This window comes from Cyprinus carpio, chromosome B12 (assembly GCF_018340385.1).
Source record: "Cyprinus carpio isolate SPL01 chromosome B12, ASM1834038v1, whole genome shotgun sequence".
Taxonomy (NCBI): Eukaryota; Metazoa; Chordata; class Actinopteri; order Cypriniformes; family Cyprinidae; genus Cyprinus; species Cyprinus carpio.
The window spans coordinates 26393169-26411901 of NC_056608.1; the positions used below are offsets into that span (position 1 = coordinate 26393169).

At 34.4% G+C, this 18733-nt stretch overlaps 1 protein-coding gene across 1 annotated transcript in view; it reads left to right on the forward strand.

Moving 5' to 3' along the window:
• LOC109061454 (DNA-directed RNA polymerase III subunit RPC1-like) overlaps positions 1–17605 on the forward strand; it is a 38807-nt gene extending 21202 nt beyond the window's left edge. Inside the window, 16 exon segments of the mRNA XM_042734871.1 lie at positions 1065–1183; positions 1715–1852; positions 3220–3390; positions 4660–4773; positions 7110–7196; positions 7288–7370; positions 7480–7650; positions 8735–8828; positions 11289–11381; positions 11594–11650; positions 11652–11759; positions 13321–13488; positions 14523–14585; positions 14587–14673; positions 14786–14923; positions 17546–17605. Coding sequence (XP_042590805.1) covers positions 1065–1183; positions 1715–1852; positions 3220–3390; positions 4660–4773; positions 7110–7196; positions 7288–7370; positions 7480–7650; positions 8735–8828; positions 11289–11381; positions 11594–11650; positions 11652–11759; positions 13321–13488; positions 14523–14585; positions 14587–14673; positions 14786–14923; positions 17546–17605 — 1751 coding nt within the window.
• The last annotated feature ends 1128 nt before the right edge of the window (positions 17606–18733 follow it).

The window sequence follows — 18733 nt, forward strand, 5'->3', positions numbered from 1 at the left end:
GTTGTTCAAATGAATTATTAGCAATGCATATTACTAATCAAAAATTAAGTTTTGATATATTTACAGTAGGAAATTTACTAAATATCTTCATGGAACATGATCTTTACTTAATATCCTAATGATTTTTGGCATAAAAGAAAACTTAATAATTTTGATCCATACAATGTATTGTTGTCTATTGCTACAAATATACCCCAGAGACTTGTGACTGGTTTGTGCTGCAGGGTCACATGTAGATGTGGGCAATTTAATGTGGCAAATCTTTCTTAATGCTTTAGTGTTTATCAAATTATTTTTTTTTCTTTGGTCATCTAGTAATTTTTTCAAAAGACATTTTTATTTTTAAGTAAATTATATAAATGTATATATGAAATTAATTGAATCATTTCATTAATTTGCTAACTGTGTAATCATACTAATAAGTAATTTAAAAGTTTATATTAAATAAAAAATTAAAAAAATTAATTTATTAGTATTTGTTAGTATTAGTTATTATTTTAGTTATTTATTAGTTATTTAAAATAGCGTATGTGTGTATATATGACCCTGGCTCTGAAAACCCTGCTAAAGTCATTTTTTGTGATTCACATAAAATCATTCAAAGTTATAAAAACATTGTAAAAATGTAACCTTGATATCTTTAATATTGACAGAGTAAGACCATGTCAAAGATTGAAATCATAGTGAAATTAATGTTTGAAGTCAAACTTTGATGCTTGTTATCTCATAATTAGAGTTTGAGACTTTAGTCTGGATTTTACAGAGATGGTCACTACTGTAAAATATATCAATAATACAGAATAGTGTGTGTATATATAGATATTTAGACATTTATTTATGCATTATATACACTTTAATTTTGTTTTTATAATTTATTGCCAAAAATGTGACAAGTGCCTCACTTTCCTTTTGTGTCAGAGTAAATAAAGCATCTCCCCTGACTGAAGTCTGTACAGTGACCGTGACCGCACGATTTCTCTCACGAATCAATCAGAAAGTCCAGAACTCGTGAAGGAAGTGCAGGCTGTGAGATGATGACTGTGTGATAATCTCTGCGTCTCCAGGTTCATTCATCAACATCTCACAGATGATCGCGTGCGTTGGGCAGCAGGCCATCAGCGGCTCTCGTGTCCCCGACGGCTTTGAGAACCGTTCGCTGCCTCACTTCCAAAAACACTCCAAAGTAAGAACAAACCACTCGAATCCGCAGCTTTTCTTCTGTTTGTCCCTTTCTTTCTGCATGCACTCCTCATTCTTCAATCACGGCGACTTTTCTCCACTGTCTGCTGTGAGGATTTCAAATAAATGCTTTTTTTTTTTGTTTATTATTATTAAAAGCCGGAGGTGCGCAGGAGAGAGCTCTGCACCTTTTTATTACAGTAGCTCTGCACTTTTTAACACTGTTAGAGTATATTTACACTGTTTAATGAGTTTTTCCAAATTTTGACATAATGCATTTGTCAGAAATAATACATGCATCCTCATTCAAGTGAGTGCTTGCAGTCGTTCCATTATCAAGTCCAAGGTTTCTGCACATTTTGTCCGTTTTCATTACAGTCATGTCATTAACTCTGTTTAGCATGCTTTACAATTCTGTTGGGTTTGAGGAAACGCTTCAGAACTTTAAAAGCTATCCAAGGCTGAAGAAGACCCAGACCAAAGGCTGTGTGGAATAAAAGCATGATGTTTGTGTGATTGTTCTTTCATGTTTCAGCTCCCTGCTGCGAAGGGCTTTGTGGCAGACAGCTTTTATTCTGGTTTGACCCCCACTGAGTTCTTCTTCCACACTATGGCTGGTAGGGAAGGTCTGGTCGACACGGCCGTGAAAACAGCGGAGACCGGGTACATGCAGGTGTGTTTAGCTCCTGGATAATGATGCACTTCGTGCAAGTATCAGATTTATGCATGCATGTAAACCTTTTACATTTCAACTCAAGTTTGGAGATTAACTTTAGACAAAATATTTTTTGAAATATATACAGTACAGACCAAAAGTTTGGAAACATTACTATTTTTAATGTTTTTGAAAGAAGTTTCTTCTGCTCATCAAGCCTGCATTTATTTGATGCAAAAAAATACAGAAAAAAATGTAATATTGTGATATATTATTACAATTTAAAAGAATTGTTTTTAAATTTATTATACTTTAAATTATCATTTATTTCTGTGATGCAAAGCTGAATTTTTAGGATCATTATCACATGATCCTTTAGAAATCATTCTAATATGATGATTCATTATCAAAGTTGGAAACAGTTCTGCTGCTTAATATTTTTTCAGAACATGTGATACTTTTTTAGGATACTTTGATGAATAAAAAGTAAAAAAAAAAAAAAAAAAGAAGCTATGTTTTTAAAATATAAATATTTTGTAATAACAATATACACTACTGGTCAGTAATTTGGGGTCAGTATTTTTTTTTTTTATTTCTTTCTTTTTTAAATAAAATCAATACTTTTATTCAGCAAGGATGTGTTAAATTGATAAAAAGTGATAGTAAAGAAAATATATTATTAGAATATATATTATTAGAATTATTTTTTTTTTTTTTGAATAAATGCAGTTCTTTTTAACCTTTTATTCATCAAATATATTAGACAGCAGAACTGTTTCCAACACTCATAATAAATCAGAATATTAGAATGATTTCTAAATGATCATGTGATAGACTGGATGTTACATGTGACACTGAAGGCTGGAGTAATGATGCTGAAAATTCAGCTTTGCATCACAGGAATAAATTATTTTTTTTTTTAAGTATATATCAAATAGAAAAACTATTATTTTAAGTTGTAATAATATTTCACAATATTACTGTTTTTTCTGTATTTTTGATCAAATAAATACAGGCTTGATGAGCAGAAGAGACTTCTTTCAAAAAACATTAAAAAAATAGTAATGTTTCCAAACTTTTGACCTGTACTGTGTATATATATATATATATATATATATATATATATATATATATATATATATATATATATATATATATATATATATATATATATATATATATATATATATATAAAAGTTTGCATGTGTTTTTTTTTTTTTTTTTTTTTGAGTATCATATTTGATGCATCAGTCTTTTCTGGCTCATATAGTCTGAAAAAAATCATATAGTCTGATACAGTAGCTTTATACTTTCAAGTTTTTGTTGTTCTGTAAGTGTCTTCTGTTGAGATTTGCTGCTAGTAATGAATTGTTTGTGTGTTTCAGAGGCGTCTGGTGAAGTCTCTGGAGGACTTGTGCTCTCAGTACGATCTGACGGTGCGCAGCTCCACCGGTGACATCATACAGTTCATCTACGGCGGAGACGGACTCGACCCCGCGGCCATGGAGGGAAAAGACGAACCGCTGGAGTTCAGAAGAGTCCTTGACAACATCAGAGTACGTCAGAGATCATGCATCATCCAAAACACATACACCAGCGTCTTTATTAAATTCATTTTCACACAATATGAACCAGTATCCAGTGGCTGTATGATGCCTTGTACATAGAACAGATCTTTCTCACAATTTTATTTATTTACTTTTTTACTGTGAAACACTTGTATGAAAAAAAAAAAAGTTGTTTTTTTCTCTTTTGATAGTTTAATCAAATAAAATAGTGTTTTATTTTAATAATAAAAATCATGTTAAATTGAATTCATAAAACTTTAACAATTCAATGGATTTTTTTTAATGGTTCAGCTATTGCTCATTAAATATAGTAGATCTAGATTATTTAGAAAAAAAAATCCTTTTTTTTAATAATAATAATAAAACATGTCTAACCAGTTGAATTAATAGCAATTTAATATATGATCACAAATTGTTGTTTTTAATATTTTTGGATCCTGTGTTTTATGATTTAATACATTTACATTACATTTGCATTTAGTCATTTAGCAGACAAATTTATAATACAGTAATAATACTAATAAAAATATTAATACAGATTTATCATCAAAATGGTGGTAAATTAATTCATAACACTTATAATTTTATTAATTGAAAAAGAAATAAAATAAAATAAAAATAATAATTTTATTAGTTGATTAAATTATTATTATTATTATTATTATTATTTTTAGTGTTTTATTTTATTTATTTATTTTTCAATTAATAAAATAAAATGAAAGGTTTATTGTATATATTAAAGAATGGGAAAAGGTCTCTTTATCTCCCAGTGTTTAATAAACGAAATTACCTGTGTGTGTGTGTAAAGGTTTATTGTATATTTTGTATAAATATATATATTTATTATAGATGTTGTTGTTGTTACTATTTTGCTAAAGCGTTGTAGGGAAGTTATAGGGCCTGAACTCACTGATCATGTTTTTTGTTTATTGTTTTCTTCAGAGAAACTGAAGTCTGGTTTGTTGTTTAGTCGTGTGGTTCTGCTCGTGTGTGAGCAATCAAAGCATGCGTGCATCTACTAGAATGTGATGGTGAAGTGACGTTTGTGAAATGAGAGACTAGCTGCCCATCACTTACAATCACCGCTGCTTTATTTCATCCACATTTCTGAAAGATGAGTACTGCTTTCTGTGGAGTCTCACTGATTGAAACGCTGCTGGAGGACGCTGGGATGTAGAAACACTCTCTGTGGGAACGCTGAAGAGCACTTTGTGCGTCATTTTCTCGAGTTAACGCTGATGTGGTGTGTGTTCTCAGGCGGTGCACAGCTGTCCAGGTGAGCCTGCGCTGAGCAGAAACGAGCTGATCTTGACCTCCGACTCCATCATGAAGAGAAAAGACTTCCTGTGCTGTAAAGACACGTTCCTGGAGGTGAGACGAAGCTCTTTTGTCTACTGAGATTCATCTCTGTCATTCCAAACCCTCGTACAAAAAGTAGACGTTTAGCTGAATGTTCACGCTGCTCTTTTCCTCACACTGAAATCAAGCTCCAGTTTTAAGAAGCTGCTGTTAAAGTTGTCTATATGATTAAAGTCCCATGATGCTTTGTGTGAGGAACCGTCTGAAATTGACTTTAGATTGGTAGTTCTCAACCAGGATGATGCAAAGTGGTTTAAAAAGGTTAAAATAAGACAAAGCAAGCTTTAAATGAATCTTAAACAGCTTTTTTAAATTTAATGTCATTTTTATTTTTTAAAAAAAGTTAATTTATCCCCTCATCAACTACGTTTTTTTTTTTTGTTTCCCACAGTCTTGGAAAACCTAGACATAATGTAAAAAGATTGATTTCTAGTAGTGCTGACAAATAATTAATAAAGATTAATTGCATCCAAAATAAAAGTTTTCTGTTTACATAATATTTGTGTTTATTTATTGTGTATATATAAATACACACACACACACATTCAGTATATATTTTGAAAATATTTTTTATGTATATACATTTATGCCAAATGTTAAATATGTTATATTGGCTAGAAAGTGCAGAAAAAATTGCATTTTTTTTTTTTTGTTTAACTAATAATAATAAGCCTAAAATTTAGATACATTTAAAGTCATGGAAATTATGGAATTAATTGTCAGACTTTAAAATACTCAAACTCTAAAATACTTAAACAGATATTTCTAAATATTTAATTTCAGAAAGTCCTGAGAAATTTTAATTTGTGGGTAAATATAATAATTATCCCCTTAAACTTAATTTGTTTTAATTATTTTAATTATGTACATACTTTTATTTTTAAAATATATTTTTATTAGATTTTTGTCAATCAGGATTTTTGCAAATTCAGAATGATTAAATCTGATTCACAGTGAGATTGGATTTGATTTTGATTTAATGAATCTGTATTTTAAGTGCATTCTTAGGATTATATAAATGCTTCAACTAACGTGTCTTGAGTAAGAAAAAGATAATCTACTTAAAATTGTCAAACACTCTGTGATACGGAAAAAGCAGCACGAACATTCTGCCCAACAACAAGAAGTTGTGAAAAATATGCCTGAATACTCATTTTAAAGTGAATTACTCTTTAATATCTCATGAAAATGAATGCATTTCCCCAAATAAAGCTCATTCCAAATGAGTATAACTTCTGCTGTCCATGTTGTATTTAAGACGTTTCAGTGTGGGTTATTATAATTTGATGTGGTCAGTGTCTGTGTGTTTGGTTTGAAGGCGTTGACAGACACTGGCAGTGATAAATACTCACAGGTACAGTACAGCATGCATGACGTGTGTGTGAGAGATGGACTTTATTCATTTCTGTACACAAGTCAAACAGGTTTTCACGTTTATGTGAATTTGTGTATTTATGCATAATTCAGTTTGCAACTCACTGCACTGTTATAATATATAAATGGCTCATATTTCCCCCTAAATCAAAGGAAAAAAAAATGCATTATTATTTTTATGATAATTAAGCATATTTCCCCTAAGCATTCATTTTTTATTCTCATTATATTCCTATTACTGTAATCTGTCTATCAGTATAAATCATTTTAGTATTATTTTATGCTAATATAGTATTTGTTAATTTTGAATTAGTGTTTGTTTTTATATTTTAAATTTAATTTTAAGTTTATAAATTTTTTATTTGTGTTTTACAATGATTTTTTTCAAATGCATTTCTGTTTAGCTTTATTCAAGCTTAGTTTAGGACATTTTAGTACTTAAACATATTGTATTTATTATTATCTAAGAGAAACATATATAATTAACATTTGTAATAAAGTGTTTGAAGTGTTTGATTTTAGTTAACAGTAACAAAGATTAAAGTCTTCACAATAAATACTGCACGTCATATTTATATTAATTAATTATTTATTTATTTATTTATACTTCATTATTAATTTAAGAACTTAATATTGAAAAAAAATACTATTTTTGTAATTTATTTAATTATTATTATTAATATTATTATTATTGTCTATTACACTAATGAGATTTTGAATGCATAACATCTGAATGCTCCTAAAAATAAGTAGCATTTTCTTCATATGAGTAATTTTTTTTTTTTTTGATTTTGGGGTGATATTTGACATGTTCTTAAAATGAATCCAATAATTTCTTGTTTTCTACTTTTGTGCAGTGCTGAATTATTTGAAGGAATGATTTTACTGCAGTTGATGTGCTCTGCACTGCATACCGGGTTCACTGTGTTCTTGTTAATGTTTCTAAATGCTTTTAAAAATCTGTTAAATTCCAGGAAATCAGAAAGTTCATTAAAACGGTTTCGGAGAAAATAAAAAAGACACGCGACAAGTACGGCATCAACGATAACGGAACAACAGAGGTGAGAGCTCAGCTTCATATGACTCTGTGTGTGTGTGTGTGTGTGTGTGTGTGTGTTTGTGTGTTTGGACCTGTTTTCTCATTCATTGCAGCCTAAAGTTCTGTACCAGTTGGACAGAATCACTCCGACCCAGCTGGAGAAGTTTCTAGAAACCTGCAGGGACAAATATATGAGGTGACACCATGCTTATGCAATGACTTCTATGGCTAAAATGAGATCCTGAGATGATTTAACCACTGTTGAGAGACAGAAATGGTTTGAACGTGATTTGTCTGATGCTCAGGGCGCAGATGGAGCCGGGTTCTGCCGTCGGGGCGCTGTGTGCTCAGAGCATCGGGGAGCCGGGGACTCAGATGACCCTCAAGACGTTTCACTTCGCTGGAGTCGCTTCCATGAACATCACTCTGGGAGTCCCGAGAATCAAAGAGATCATCAATGCGTCCAAAAACATCAGGTGACTTCAGAAACCCTGATACTCCTGGAAAACCTGGATTTTTTATTTACTTATTTTTAAATAGTGAATACATTTTATTATTTATGATAATAAATAATGCACTCTAAATTGTATTTAAATTTAAATTTTAGTTTGAGTAACTGTTCAATCATTTTTGAATGTTTGAAATTAAAATTTATTTCAGTTTGTATTTTAATACTTGAACTTAAAACTTGACTTTATTTCAATAAACTGTCAAGGCAGCATTTAAATTATTATTTATAAAGAAAAAAAAAACTTAGTTTATATGTAGATTATATTTATATATAAATTAGAAATTTTTGATATAGATTATATTTATATTGAATTTTTAAATTATGTATAAACTGAATTGAATTTTTTTTTTCAGGACTGGAAATTAAAAAGTAATGATTTTATTTTTAAAAAATAATCCTTAATATTTTTTTAGAATGAATTAAAATTCATTATTATTTTCAATTTTTATTATTATTTTTTTAATATAAATAAGTATATTTTTAATGAATTTATAATTAATATTATTTGATTTATATTTTTTGTGTTCTTTACTCCTTTAAAAATAATGGTCCATATCTTAAAAATATGTAAATATAATTTTTTATATATCTATACAGCTTAATTACTTTTTTGCTTAACTGTTCTTTATTTCTTCACTTTGAGATGCTGTGGTATTACCATCTGATATACCATTGTACTAGTAAACACTGAAGTATTTTTCATAATAAAACCATAACCATAAGCCAACCTAAAATCCTTTAAACAGACCTGAAACTGACCTGAAAACAACCTTCACACAGTAGCAGTACAGAGTTTCTAGACTCTGAAAAAAGACCCTGTGATAATTATAGACGTGCAGCGGCTGACACAAGTGCCATCGATTCATGAGAGTTTGATCTCGACCCCTGAAGGAGGAAAACTCATTTGTCAGTCAGAGGCAGAAGCCACGGTCGGGTGGAGGAGTGTTAGCAGGCAGCTCCGGCGTGATTGCTGCTGTTGACGCTTCACGGATGATTAATGGCTGCAGTAACTCCAGTTCTTGTTGCTAATGAGTCTCTCTGTGTCTCAGTACGCCCATCATAAGTGCCAACCTGGATGCCGATGATGACCCAGACTTCGCTCGGCTGGTGAAAGGACGCATTGAGAAGACTCTACTGGGAGAGGTGCGCTGAGATCGCCTTCTGCAGAATATAAATACTGCATTAGTGTTGCTTCTGTTCATGCTTCCTGTTAGGAGTGAATTTTAAATGCACACGATTGAATTAGACGTGCATTGAATTAGCAACACCATGCCAACTGTAGAGAAGTGCATTTAATACGCTCAAAGCACCTTAGCAACCCCAAACAACACCCTGGCAACCACCTTGAACACCATGACAAACACATAGCCATGCATTAAAGACTCATAACCTTGGCAACCCTATAGCAACACCCTAGCAACCACCCAGGACATCATGTCAAACATATACTGTAGAAATCCATTAAAAACACTCAGAACACCTTAGCAACTCCCTAGCAACCACCCCAGGACATCATGTCAAACATATACTGTAGAAATCCATTAAAAAACACTCAGAACACTTAGCAACACCCTAGCAACCACCCGAACACTTAGCAACACCCTAGCAACCACCCACTACATCTTATAAACAGAACACCTAGCAACCACCCAGGACGTCATGTCAAACATATACTGTAGAAATCCATTAAAAACACTCAGAACACCTTAGCAACTCCCTAGCAACCACCCAAAACATGCCAACTGCTGAACAAGGCATTAAAAACACTCAGAACACCTTAGCAACACCCTAGCAACCACCCAGAACGTCATGTCAAACATATACTGTAGCAATCCATTAAAAACACCCAGAACACCTTAGCAACACCCTAGCAACCACCCAGGACAACATGTCAAACATATACTGTAGAAATCCATTAAAAACACTCAGAACACCTTAGCAACACCCTAGCAACCACCCAGAACGTCATGTCAAACATATAATGTAGCAATCCATTAAAAACACCCAGAACACCCTAGCAACCACCCAGGACATCATGTCAAACATATACTGTAGAAATCCATTAAAAACACTCAGAACACCTTAGCAACACCCTAGCAACCACCCAGGACGTCATGTCAAACATATACTGTAGCAATCCATTAAAAACACTCAGAACACCTTAGCAACACCCTAGCAACCACCCAGGACGTCATGTCAAACAAATACTGTAGAAATCCATTAAAAACACTCAGAACACCTTAGCAACTCCCTAGCAACCACCCAAAACATGCCAACTGCTGAACAAGGCATTAAAAACACTCAGAACACCATAGCAACACCTTAGCAACCACCCAGGACATCATGTCAAAACATATACTGTAACAATCCATTAAAAACACTCAGAACACCTTAGCAACTCCCTAGCAACCACCAAAAACATGCCAACTGCTGAACAAAGCATTAAAAACACTCAGAACACCATAGCAACACCCTAGCAACCACCCAAAACATGCAAACTGAAAAAGCAATGCATTAATGCACTCAGAACATCTTAGCAGCATCATAGCAATGCCATAGCAACCACCCAGAACGTCATGTCAAGTGTATGCAATAGCAATCCATTAAAATTATTCAGAACATTTTTGCAACACCTTGGCAACCACCCAGAACACCATGCCATCTGCAGAGCAATGCAAATAAATGAACTCAAAACACTATAACAACCCCATAGCAACGCCCTGGCAACCACCCAGAACATGTTGTCAAATATAAACTGTAGCAATCCATTATAAAATCTCAGAACACCTTAGAAACGCTCTGGCAGCCACCCAGAACACAATGCCAACTGCAGGGCAATGCATTAATGCACTCAGAACAACTTAGCAACCTCATAGCAATGCCCTAGCAACCACCCAGAACATCATGTCAAGTGTATGCAATAGCAGTCCATTAAAATTATTCCAAACACTTTAGCAACACCCTAGCAACCACCCAGAGCATCATACTGTATCAGTGTATTGAAAATAATTTGAATACCTTAGCAACTGCATAGCAACACCCCGGCAACCACTCAGAATGCTGTAGGATTGTGGAGGTGAAGATTTTTGCATGAACAAACACCAACTTTTACTTCAGAAAATGCATTTGTTTTTAAAATGCAGTGCAGTGTGGGAAAATGATGGCGTCTCTGGCTTGTAGCATGTGATATCTTTCAGTGTTTATATTCAGCGTGCGCGTGATTGAAATGGATGTCAGATAGTTCGTAATGGAGGGATGCAGAACAACCTTTGATCTGAGTGAGTCTCAAATGCAGGGTTCTGCTTCGAAATGCCTTTCATTCATGTTTAATGTCACAGAAACTGCTCCAAAAATTTGAGAGGAATATAGAGTCATTATAAGGCTTTCAGGAAAAGTAGGATCCCGTTTACCTGAATTATAAAGCAACTTTGAGCATGCCCTTTGTGGAGAAACTAATACCAGTTTTGAAAACTTTCACATTACAGTAGACGGAAAGGCAGTGCGTTATGTTTTTGAGACGGAGCCAGTATGTTGGTGGCTTGTGTATTATGTTGTCTTGTTGTTTTCAGATTAATCAGTGAATCGTTTGATCGTTTCCGTCAGATCTCCGAGTACATCGAGGAGGTTTTCCTGCCTGATGATTGTTTCATCCTGGTGAAGCTGTCGCTGGAGAGGATTCGTCTCCTGAGGTTGGAGGTAACGGCAGATTGATCGTAATTATGTTGATGAAAGACTGGAGCTCAGAATGATTCTTCCAGCATCAGTGTTTTCATCGCTCTCTGGATTTTCACTCATTTATATTGATAGTTCTCAGCAGCTGTCCCTGTTGAGTGGTTTTAAATGACACACAGTGATGATCCTCCTCTGCAGAGGGTTATAGAGTCATGTGGTTGTTTGGTTCTGTTCAGGTGAACGCAGAGACGGTGCGTTACTCCATCTGTACGTCAAAGCTGCGGGTTAAGCCGGGGCGATATCGCGGTTCACGGAGAGGCCGTGGTCTGTGTGACTCCACGAGAAAACAGCAAGAGCTCCATGTATTATGTCCTGCAGTCGCTCAAACAGCTGCTTCCTAAGGTCAGTCCTGACACCACTGACCCTACCGCCATCATAACTGTATCTAAAAACCATGTACTATTGGGGAAAAAAGGTCACACTTGATTTTAAGGTTCAGTGCTCGCTATTAACAAACCATTAAACTACAACTTTTGCCTTTATAAACTCCTAATTTGCTCCTTATTAATAGTTGGTAGGTAGTTGTTAAGGGATGTCGAATATGTGTGTGTGCCTGCGTGTGTGTGGTGTGTGTTGTGTGTGTGTGTGTTTTGTGTGTGTGTGTGCCTGCGTGCGTGCGTGTTTGTGTGTGTGTGTGCGTGTGTTTTGTTTATGTGTTGTCTGTGTGTGTGTGAGGTGGTGGGTGCGTGGTGTGTGTGTGTTAGGGTTGTGCACGTGTGCTTGTGGGTGTGTGTGTGTGTGCATGTGTCTGTCTGTGTGTTTGTGTGTGTGTGTCTGTCTGTATCACTGTGTGTACGTGTGTGTGCCATTATGTGTGGTGTCTATGTGTGTGTGTGTGTGTGTGTGTTTGTGTGCGTGCCTTGTGTGTCTGTGTGTGCATGTGCCTGTACTGTGTGTGCATGTGCCTGTCTGTGTATGTGTGTGTTTGTGTGCGTGTCTGTGAATCTACGTGTGTGGTGTGTGTGTGTGTGTGTGTGCGCGTGTGTTTGTGTGCACGTGTGCTTGTGTGTGTGTGCATGTGCCTGTGTGTGTTTGTGTGTGTCTGTCTGTGTGTGTTTGTGTGCGTGTCTGTGAGTACGTGTGGGTGCGTGTGTGTTTGTGTGTGTGTGCGTGTAGGCCGTGGGTGAGTTTAGTTTGTTTGTGGTGTGTGTGTTTGTGTGCACGTGTGCTTGTGTGTGTGTGCATGTGCATGTGCCTGTCTGTGTGTGTGTTGTCTGTGTGTGTTGTGTGCGTGTCTGTGACTACGTGTGGTGTGTTTGTGTCTGTGTGTGTGTGCGTGTGGGTGCGTGTGTGTGTGTGTTTGTGTGCACGTGTGCTTGTGTGTGTGTGTGTGCATGTGCCTGTGTGGTGTGTGCATGGCCTGTGCCTGTGTGTGTGTGTTGTGTGCGTGCTCTGTGTTTTTTGTTACGTGGGGTGCGTGTGTGTTTTGTGTGCATACGTGCTTGTTTGTGTGTGTGTGTGTGTGTGTGTGTGTGTGTGAATGTGCCTGTCTGTCTGTGTGTGTTTGTGTGCGTGTCTGTGTGTACGTGTGGGTGCGTGTGTGTTTGTGTGCATGCGTGCTTGTGTGTGTGTGTGTGTGTGTCTGTCTGTGTTGTAACGTGCGTGTGCACGTTTTTGTGACATTGACACACAACTGTGGTTTTCTCCCACCACTAATAATGTGTTGTTTATGTGAGTGTGTTTTATTGGTTTATTTGAACATTGTAACGTTTATAAATGTATAGCTTATAAATTTTTTGAGAAAGTAAAAAATGCACACAAGTTTCCTGTAAGGGGTATAGTGTTAGGTGTAGGGTGATAGAAATATACAGTCTGTACAGTAAAAATAATAAAAACCATTACGCCTATCAGGAATGGTCCCCAAAACAATTCACAAACAAAACTTTCCTGTGTGTGTGTGCAGGTGGTGGTCAAGCCGGGCATCCCTGAGGTGGCGCGTGCCGTCATTCACATCGATGAACAGAGCGGCAAACAGAAGTTCAAACTGCTGGTGGAGGGAGATAATCTCAGGGCTGTCATGGCAACACACGGCGTCAACGGCAACAGAACAACATCCAACAACACATACGAGGTTCGGACCGCCCACAGCCCAGTGTGACTGTCACACACACACACACACACACACACACACACACACACACACACACGGATCACTCTCCTCTGTGTCTCCTTCAGAGTGTGACATTTAAACAGCAGTCTTTAACACGGGCAGCACTGCAAACACCAGTTTCTGTATTTAAATGCACAAGTGAATCCTTTAAATCACATCATATCTGCTGAATTAAATACTAGTCTGGTTTCTTACTCATTTTAAGATGCTGATTCTAAAAATGGCCAGTTTTGGTGGAGCAGGTCACACTTTCTCATAAAATAGGATGCATTTTATAGCATTTTTGCTTTTTGCAAACATTTGTTAGATGAAGAAGTCATTATTTATCCTTTAATTGGCAGACAAGCACCACAAACACATGATTCCTGTCTGAATCTGAGCCACATTACAACGATCTGTTCAACTCTCAGCTCATTTTCACATGCATGACATTAGTTTAAGTGCCAGAAAATTTCCATTGAATTTCTGGAAACATTACAGAATTTTTGGGAAGTTTTGCAGGATAATTTTGATAATATTATTTTATCTCTAATGTTGATTTCAAGGTTAGAAAATGCAAACATGACACATTTTTTTTGCTTCATCTGTGGTTTTTACTGCTTCCATACAGTGACGAAATATTACAGAGTTCTGTGAAAAAGCTTATTTATTAATAAACTTGAACAGATTTTTCCACTCTGCAAATTGAAATGTTTTAAATCCTTCTTTAGTCATTAAAACCCAAACGTTTTTCATCTGACTGTTTTGTTGTGTTGATAAGTGCATTTAAGCCAATACATTTGAAACATCTCTATTCTTATTTTGTAAAATCTGAACATGATGGAAAATTTTTATTGATATTTCTGAACTCTGCATCATCAAATAAGGTAATACGAGGAGTAATATTTCTTGCAAATCAGTTTTTTTTTTCAAGTTGCACAGCTGTTATGTTCAGCTGTTTGTGAAGATGTTAATTCATGTCTGTAGTGTGTTTGATGATCTGATCTTCTCTTCAGGTTGAGAGGACTTTAGGCATCGAAGCGGCGAGGTCCACCATCATTAACGAGATCCAGTACAAAAACCAGCTGGTATGGTACCATGGTAAACCACGGTATGAGCATCGACCGCAGACACGTCATGCTGCTGGCGGATCTCATGTCCTATAAGGTGAGTGCGCTTCAGCTGCTGAAGGAGATTGTGAAGTGATAAATGCATTATAATGATGCCGAGCGATGGATTCATGACTGTGAGTGAGATCAGAGCGTCTCTCGGGTCGTAGGGTGAGATTCTGGGCATCACCCGCTTCGGTCTGGCCAAGATGAAGGAGAGCGTTCTCATGCTGGCGTCCTTCGAGAAGACGGCCGATCATCTGTTTGACGCGTGCTAGTATTTCGGACAGAAGGACTCAGGTTCTGCGGTGAGTGCACGAGCGCAGAAAACACACATACTTACACAACGGAGAAGATCCATTCCTGAGCAAAAGAAATGACATGCAGAGCCAATAAATGAAGCACCAGTAGTTCTCCTGACACAAATAGTTCATTTGGATATCAATCAATTATTGTCATTTATATTATATATATATATATATACTAGTAATATATAGTATATATAATATGATGCAAGATGAGCATATTATGAAGAAATGACATGCTGAGCCAATATATATATATATGCAAGACTGAGCATATTTATATAGCTAGTCTAATTTTAATAATTATTATCTGTGTACAAAATTACAGTAATGAGCTTCTAATAAGAAATGCATTGGCTTTCCTAATGTGATCTTAATTGTCCTTAATGGAAAAATAATTTATTACTAATTTGAGAAAACAAATGAAAACAAATGATGTTTTTCTATATTTTTTGTGTGTTTTACTATGTTATTTTTGTTTTTATTATATATATATATTATAATTTTGTTATTTTTACATTTACTTTGTCTTTTATTACATTTTTTATTTTTATTTTTTATTTATATTTTTAATTTGTATTTTTTAATATTTATGTATTAATTATTAGAAGTCGCATCCAAAATATAAGTTTTTGTTTAAACTGAAATATGTGTGTGTGTACTACATATATTTTATTATGTATAGTATAAATACACCCACACTGCATGCCATTATTTTAGAACAAAAAAGGTTTATATATATTAAATGTATTATTGTAATAACAGAAAGTAATAAGACACATGATAATTTAGACATTGTAAATCCAATACATACATAATTTTCTAATATATAAACTGTGTGTGGTGTACTTTTTTTATATACATAATAAATATGCACCAGAACACATATATTATGCAAACAAAACTTTTATTTTATATGCAATTAATCATGATTAATCATTTGACAGCACTAATATATAAATACACAAACACTCGCTGTATATCTTAAAGCAGAACATGTTTATGTTTCATTTTCCATTTCTAAATAATATATTCATATATATATATACATGGAAATATTTTCAAAATATAAACTTTGTGTTTGTATTTATATATACATGATAAATATGCACAGTACACACACATTATATGAAAAAAAAAATATATGTTTGGATGTGATTAATCGCGAATAATTGTTGCCCAGCGCTCATTTTTTACATTTTAATTTTTTTTTTTTTTTTTTTTTTTTCTGCGCCTATAGGGATGTCAGCTGTGAGTACCCTCATTTCCTCTGTCGTCTGTGTGTCTATCCTGCCAGGGCGTCTCTGAGTGCATTACAATAATGTCGGGGATCTCCATAATGAACAGGCACTGGGACTCATTTTAAAAACTTTTACACAGCGCCACGAAGGAGCCGAACCCCCCGCGCAGGCCTCTGCTCTTCGACAGTCCTGATTTCCACATCCCTCTGGCCTTATAAACCGCCGGCTGTGATGTGGAGCGTAATGAGCGTTAGCTGCAGACCTCCAGCTCGTCTGCACCTCTTAGGTTTTTCATATTTCAAATCAATCATTTTGTGCCTTTAGGGTTTTTGCCCGTGCAAAAACAACGGTGGGACTGATGTTCTGATGAATGAATCTCCAGTAAGACTGAAATCACGGATTAATGATATTATCTTGATGATAATAGATAATTTATGTGAACATTCAGCCATTATTTTCTCATTTGAGATGATTAATGATATTATCTTGATGACCTACGTGATTAAGTGTTTAATTGAAGCACTTGTATTTATAGATTAGTAATCAAATCTAATTTATGCACGTGTGGATTTGGTTTTGTTTTCTTTGTGCTGCTGTGTTTCCTCAAACAGGCGTCGCTGACGTCCATGTTCAGTGTAAATATGTATCAGGTGTGAATAAAATGTACATTACGATGACATCCGCAGCACACTGCTTCATTTTTTTTAATTTTCGGTGCATTATTAAACTTTCAGAACGCTGTGTCATGCATCTTAGACGCCTTGCACTTCGCATGCGTTCTACAGAGCGCAGCACATTGCTTTATTTTTTTTAATTTTAGTTTGATTATTAAAACTGTGTGATTTTGTGAATTCGTTTGGTGTTCTTGTGATTGAGTGGTTTTTAAGTGCTGTTTAAACACACCTGTGATGCAGCGTGAATCCTATTACAGATGACACAAAAACAAAAAACACAGTCGCCACCTTTAACAAGCGCATTATCACCCTGTTGAGAAACTCGTTAGTTCATTGTCATTAGCATGAATCATTAAACAGTCCCAGCTGTTCATCACTCTAAAATAATGTTCAAACATTTCTGTATAAAGTCTGCATGATGAAATCAGTTTGCCTCTGAAGAGCAGAGCTGCCAGTGCAGTATTTACAGTGTCCTGCTCTATTAGTTATTCAAGACTTTACTTGAAGCCTCCATGTATATAATGCATGTCGTCCTCATAAAAGTACCTTTGCAACAGTTGAATGCTTACATTTTATCTTTGCGTGGTTTTTTTCTTCTACGTAATGTACCTCATTATGCATTGTATGATCAACTTGTGAGTAACGTATGTGATCAGATTTTACCGGAGAATACTCGTGTCTATATTCATTGTTAACACCGTCACCTCTAGATACTTGCTCAAGTAGATAATCCTGACAATAACCAGACAAACGGCCGCATCACGAAGTGAGAGGAGTTCACGCTCGCAAATATACACACGCCGGACAAGATATATGAGAGATGTCTGACTAGTGTTTCACATTGGTGTGACGCAGGCTATTTATTGTATGCACGTCTTATTATTGTCGGGCATAATGTAATACTTTCCAACCATGCATAAAGGCATCAAGTAAAAGTGTTTTTTAACCTCGGAAGAATGCTAAGTTCAATAGAAAAATGTTCTGTATATGTCATATATTATATATATATCATATATATATATATATATATATCTATATAATCTAGATCCATGAATGAGATGGTAGGAAAAACAATATTGTATATATGAATGAGGTGAGGTTTAATTCATATTTTTGATATTTTGATTTTTTTTTATTTGTCATATTATATATATAAATGAGATGAGGAAAAATTATATTTCAGAACTTTTGCATTTGCATGCATAATAAAGATAAACATAACTGAAATTAAAATAACTATCATTGTTTTATTCATTTAGTTCCTATTGCCTTACAGGTCTCTGGTTTTTTTAGTTTAGACTTGATGTTAAATGAACCATAAAAAATGTAAACAAAATTTTGTTGATTTTATTTTTTTTTTTTATTTTGATGTTAAATATTCTTAAAATTTATATATTAAATTTTTGTTAAATATATTTATATTGCTACATCTCGTTGCTTGATTGAGATTTTTATATTATTCAGTTTTTTTTTGCTTTAATGCTTTGTTAATATTTGAATTAAGTAAATTTACAAATGTTATTCAACAATATTCTATAGCATAACCTAGGGAAAATTGGTTCAAAAAAAAAAAAATCTAAAATTGCGCGGTCTCACAAAACTTTAGACATGCAAAAATAGATAAAATAGCAAAAATTTAAATTTAACAATAACGCGCCTATAAAAAAAAACTCAAATAAAATGTTCTTTTAGTATTATTGATATTTTTATTATTCAGTTTTATATCTTTAATGTTTAATGTTTTGAATGAAGTAAATACAATTGTAATTCAAAATATTCAATAAATAAAAAATAAAATAAATAATCTAAAATGACTCTGACGTCCCTCTGAGAAAGCACTGGGGGGGGGAAATATTATTTTTTCCTAAGACCCATGTATTTTTTTTTTATTTTTTTGT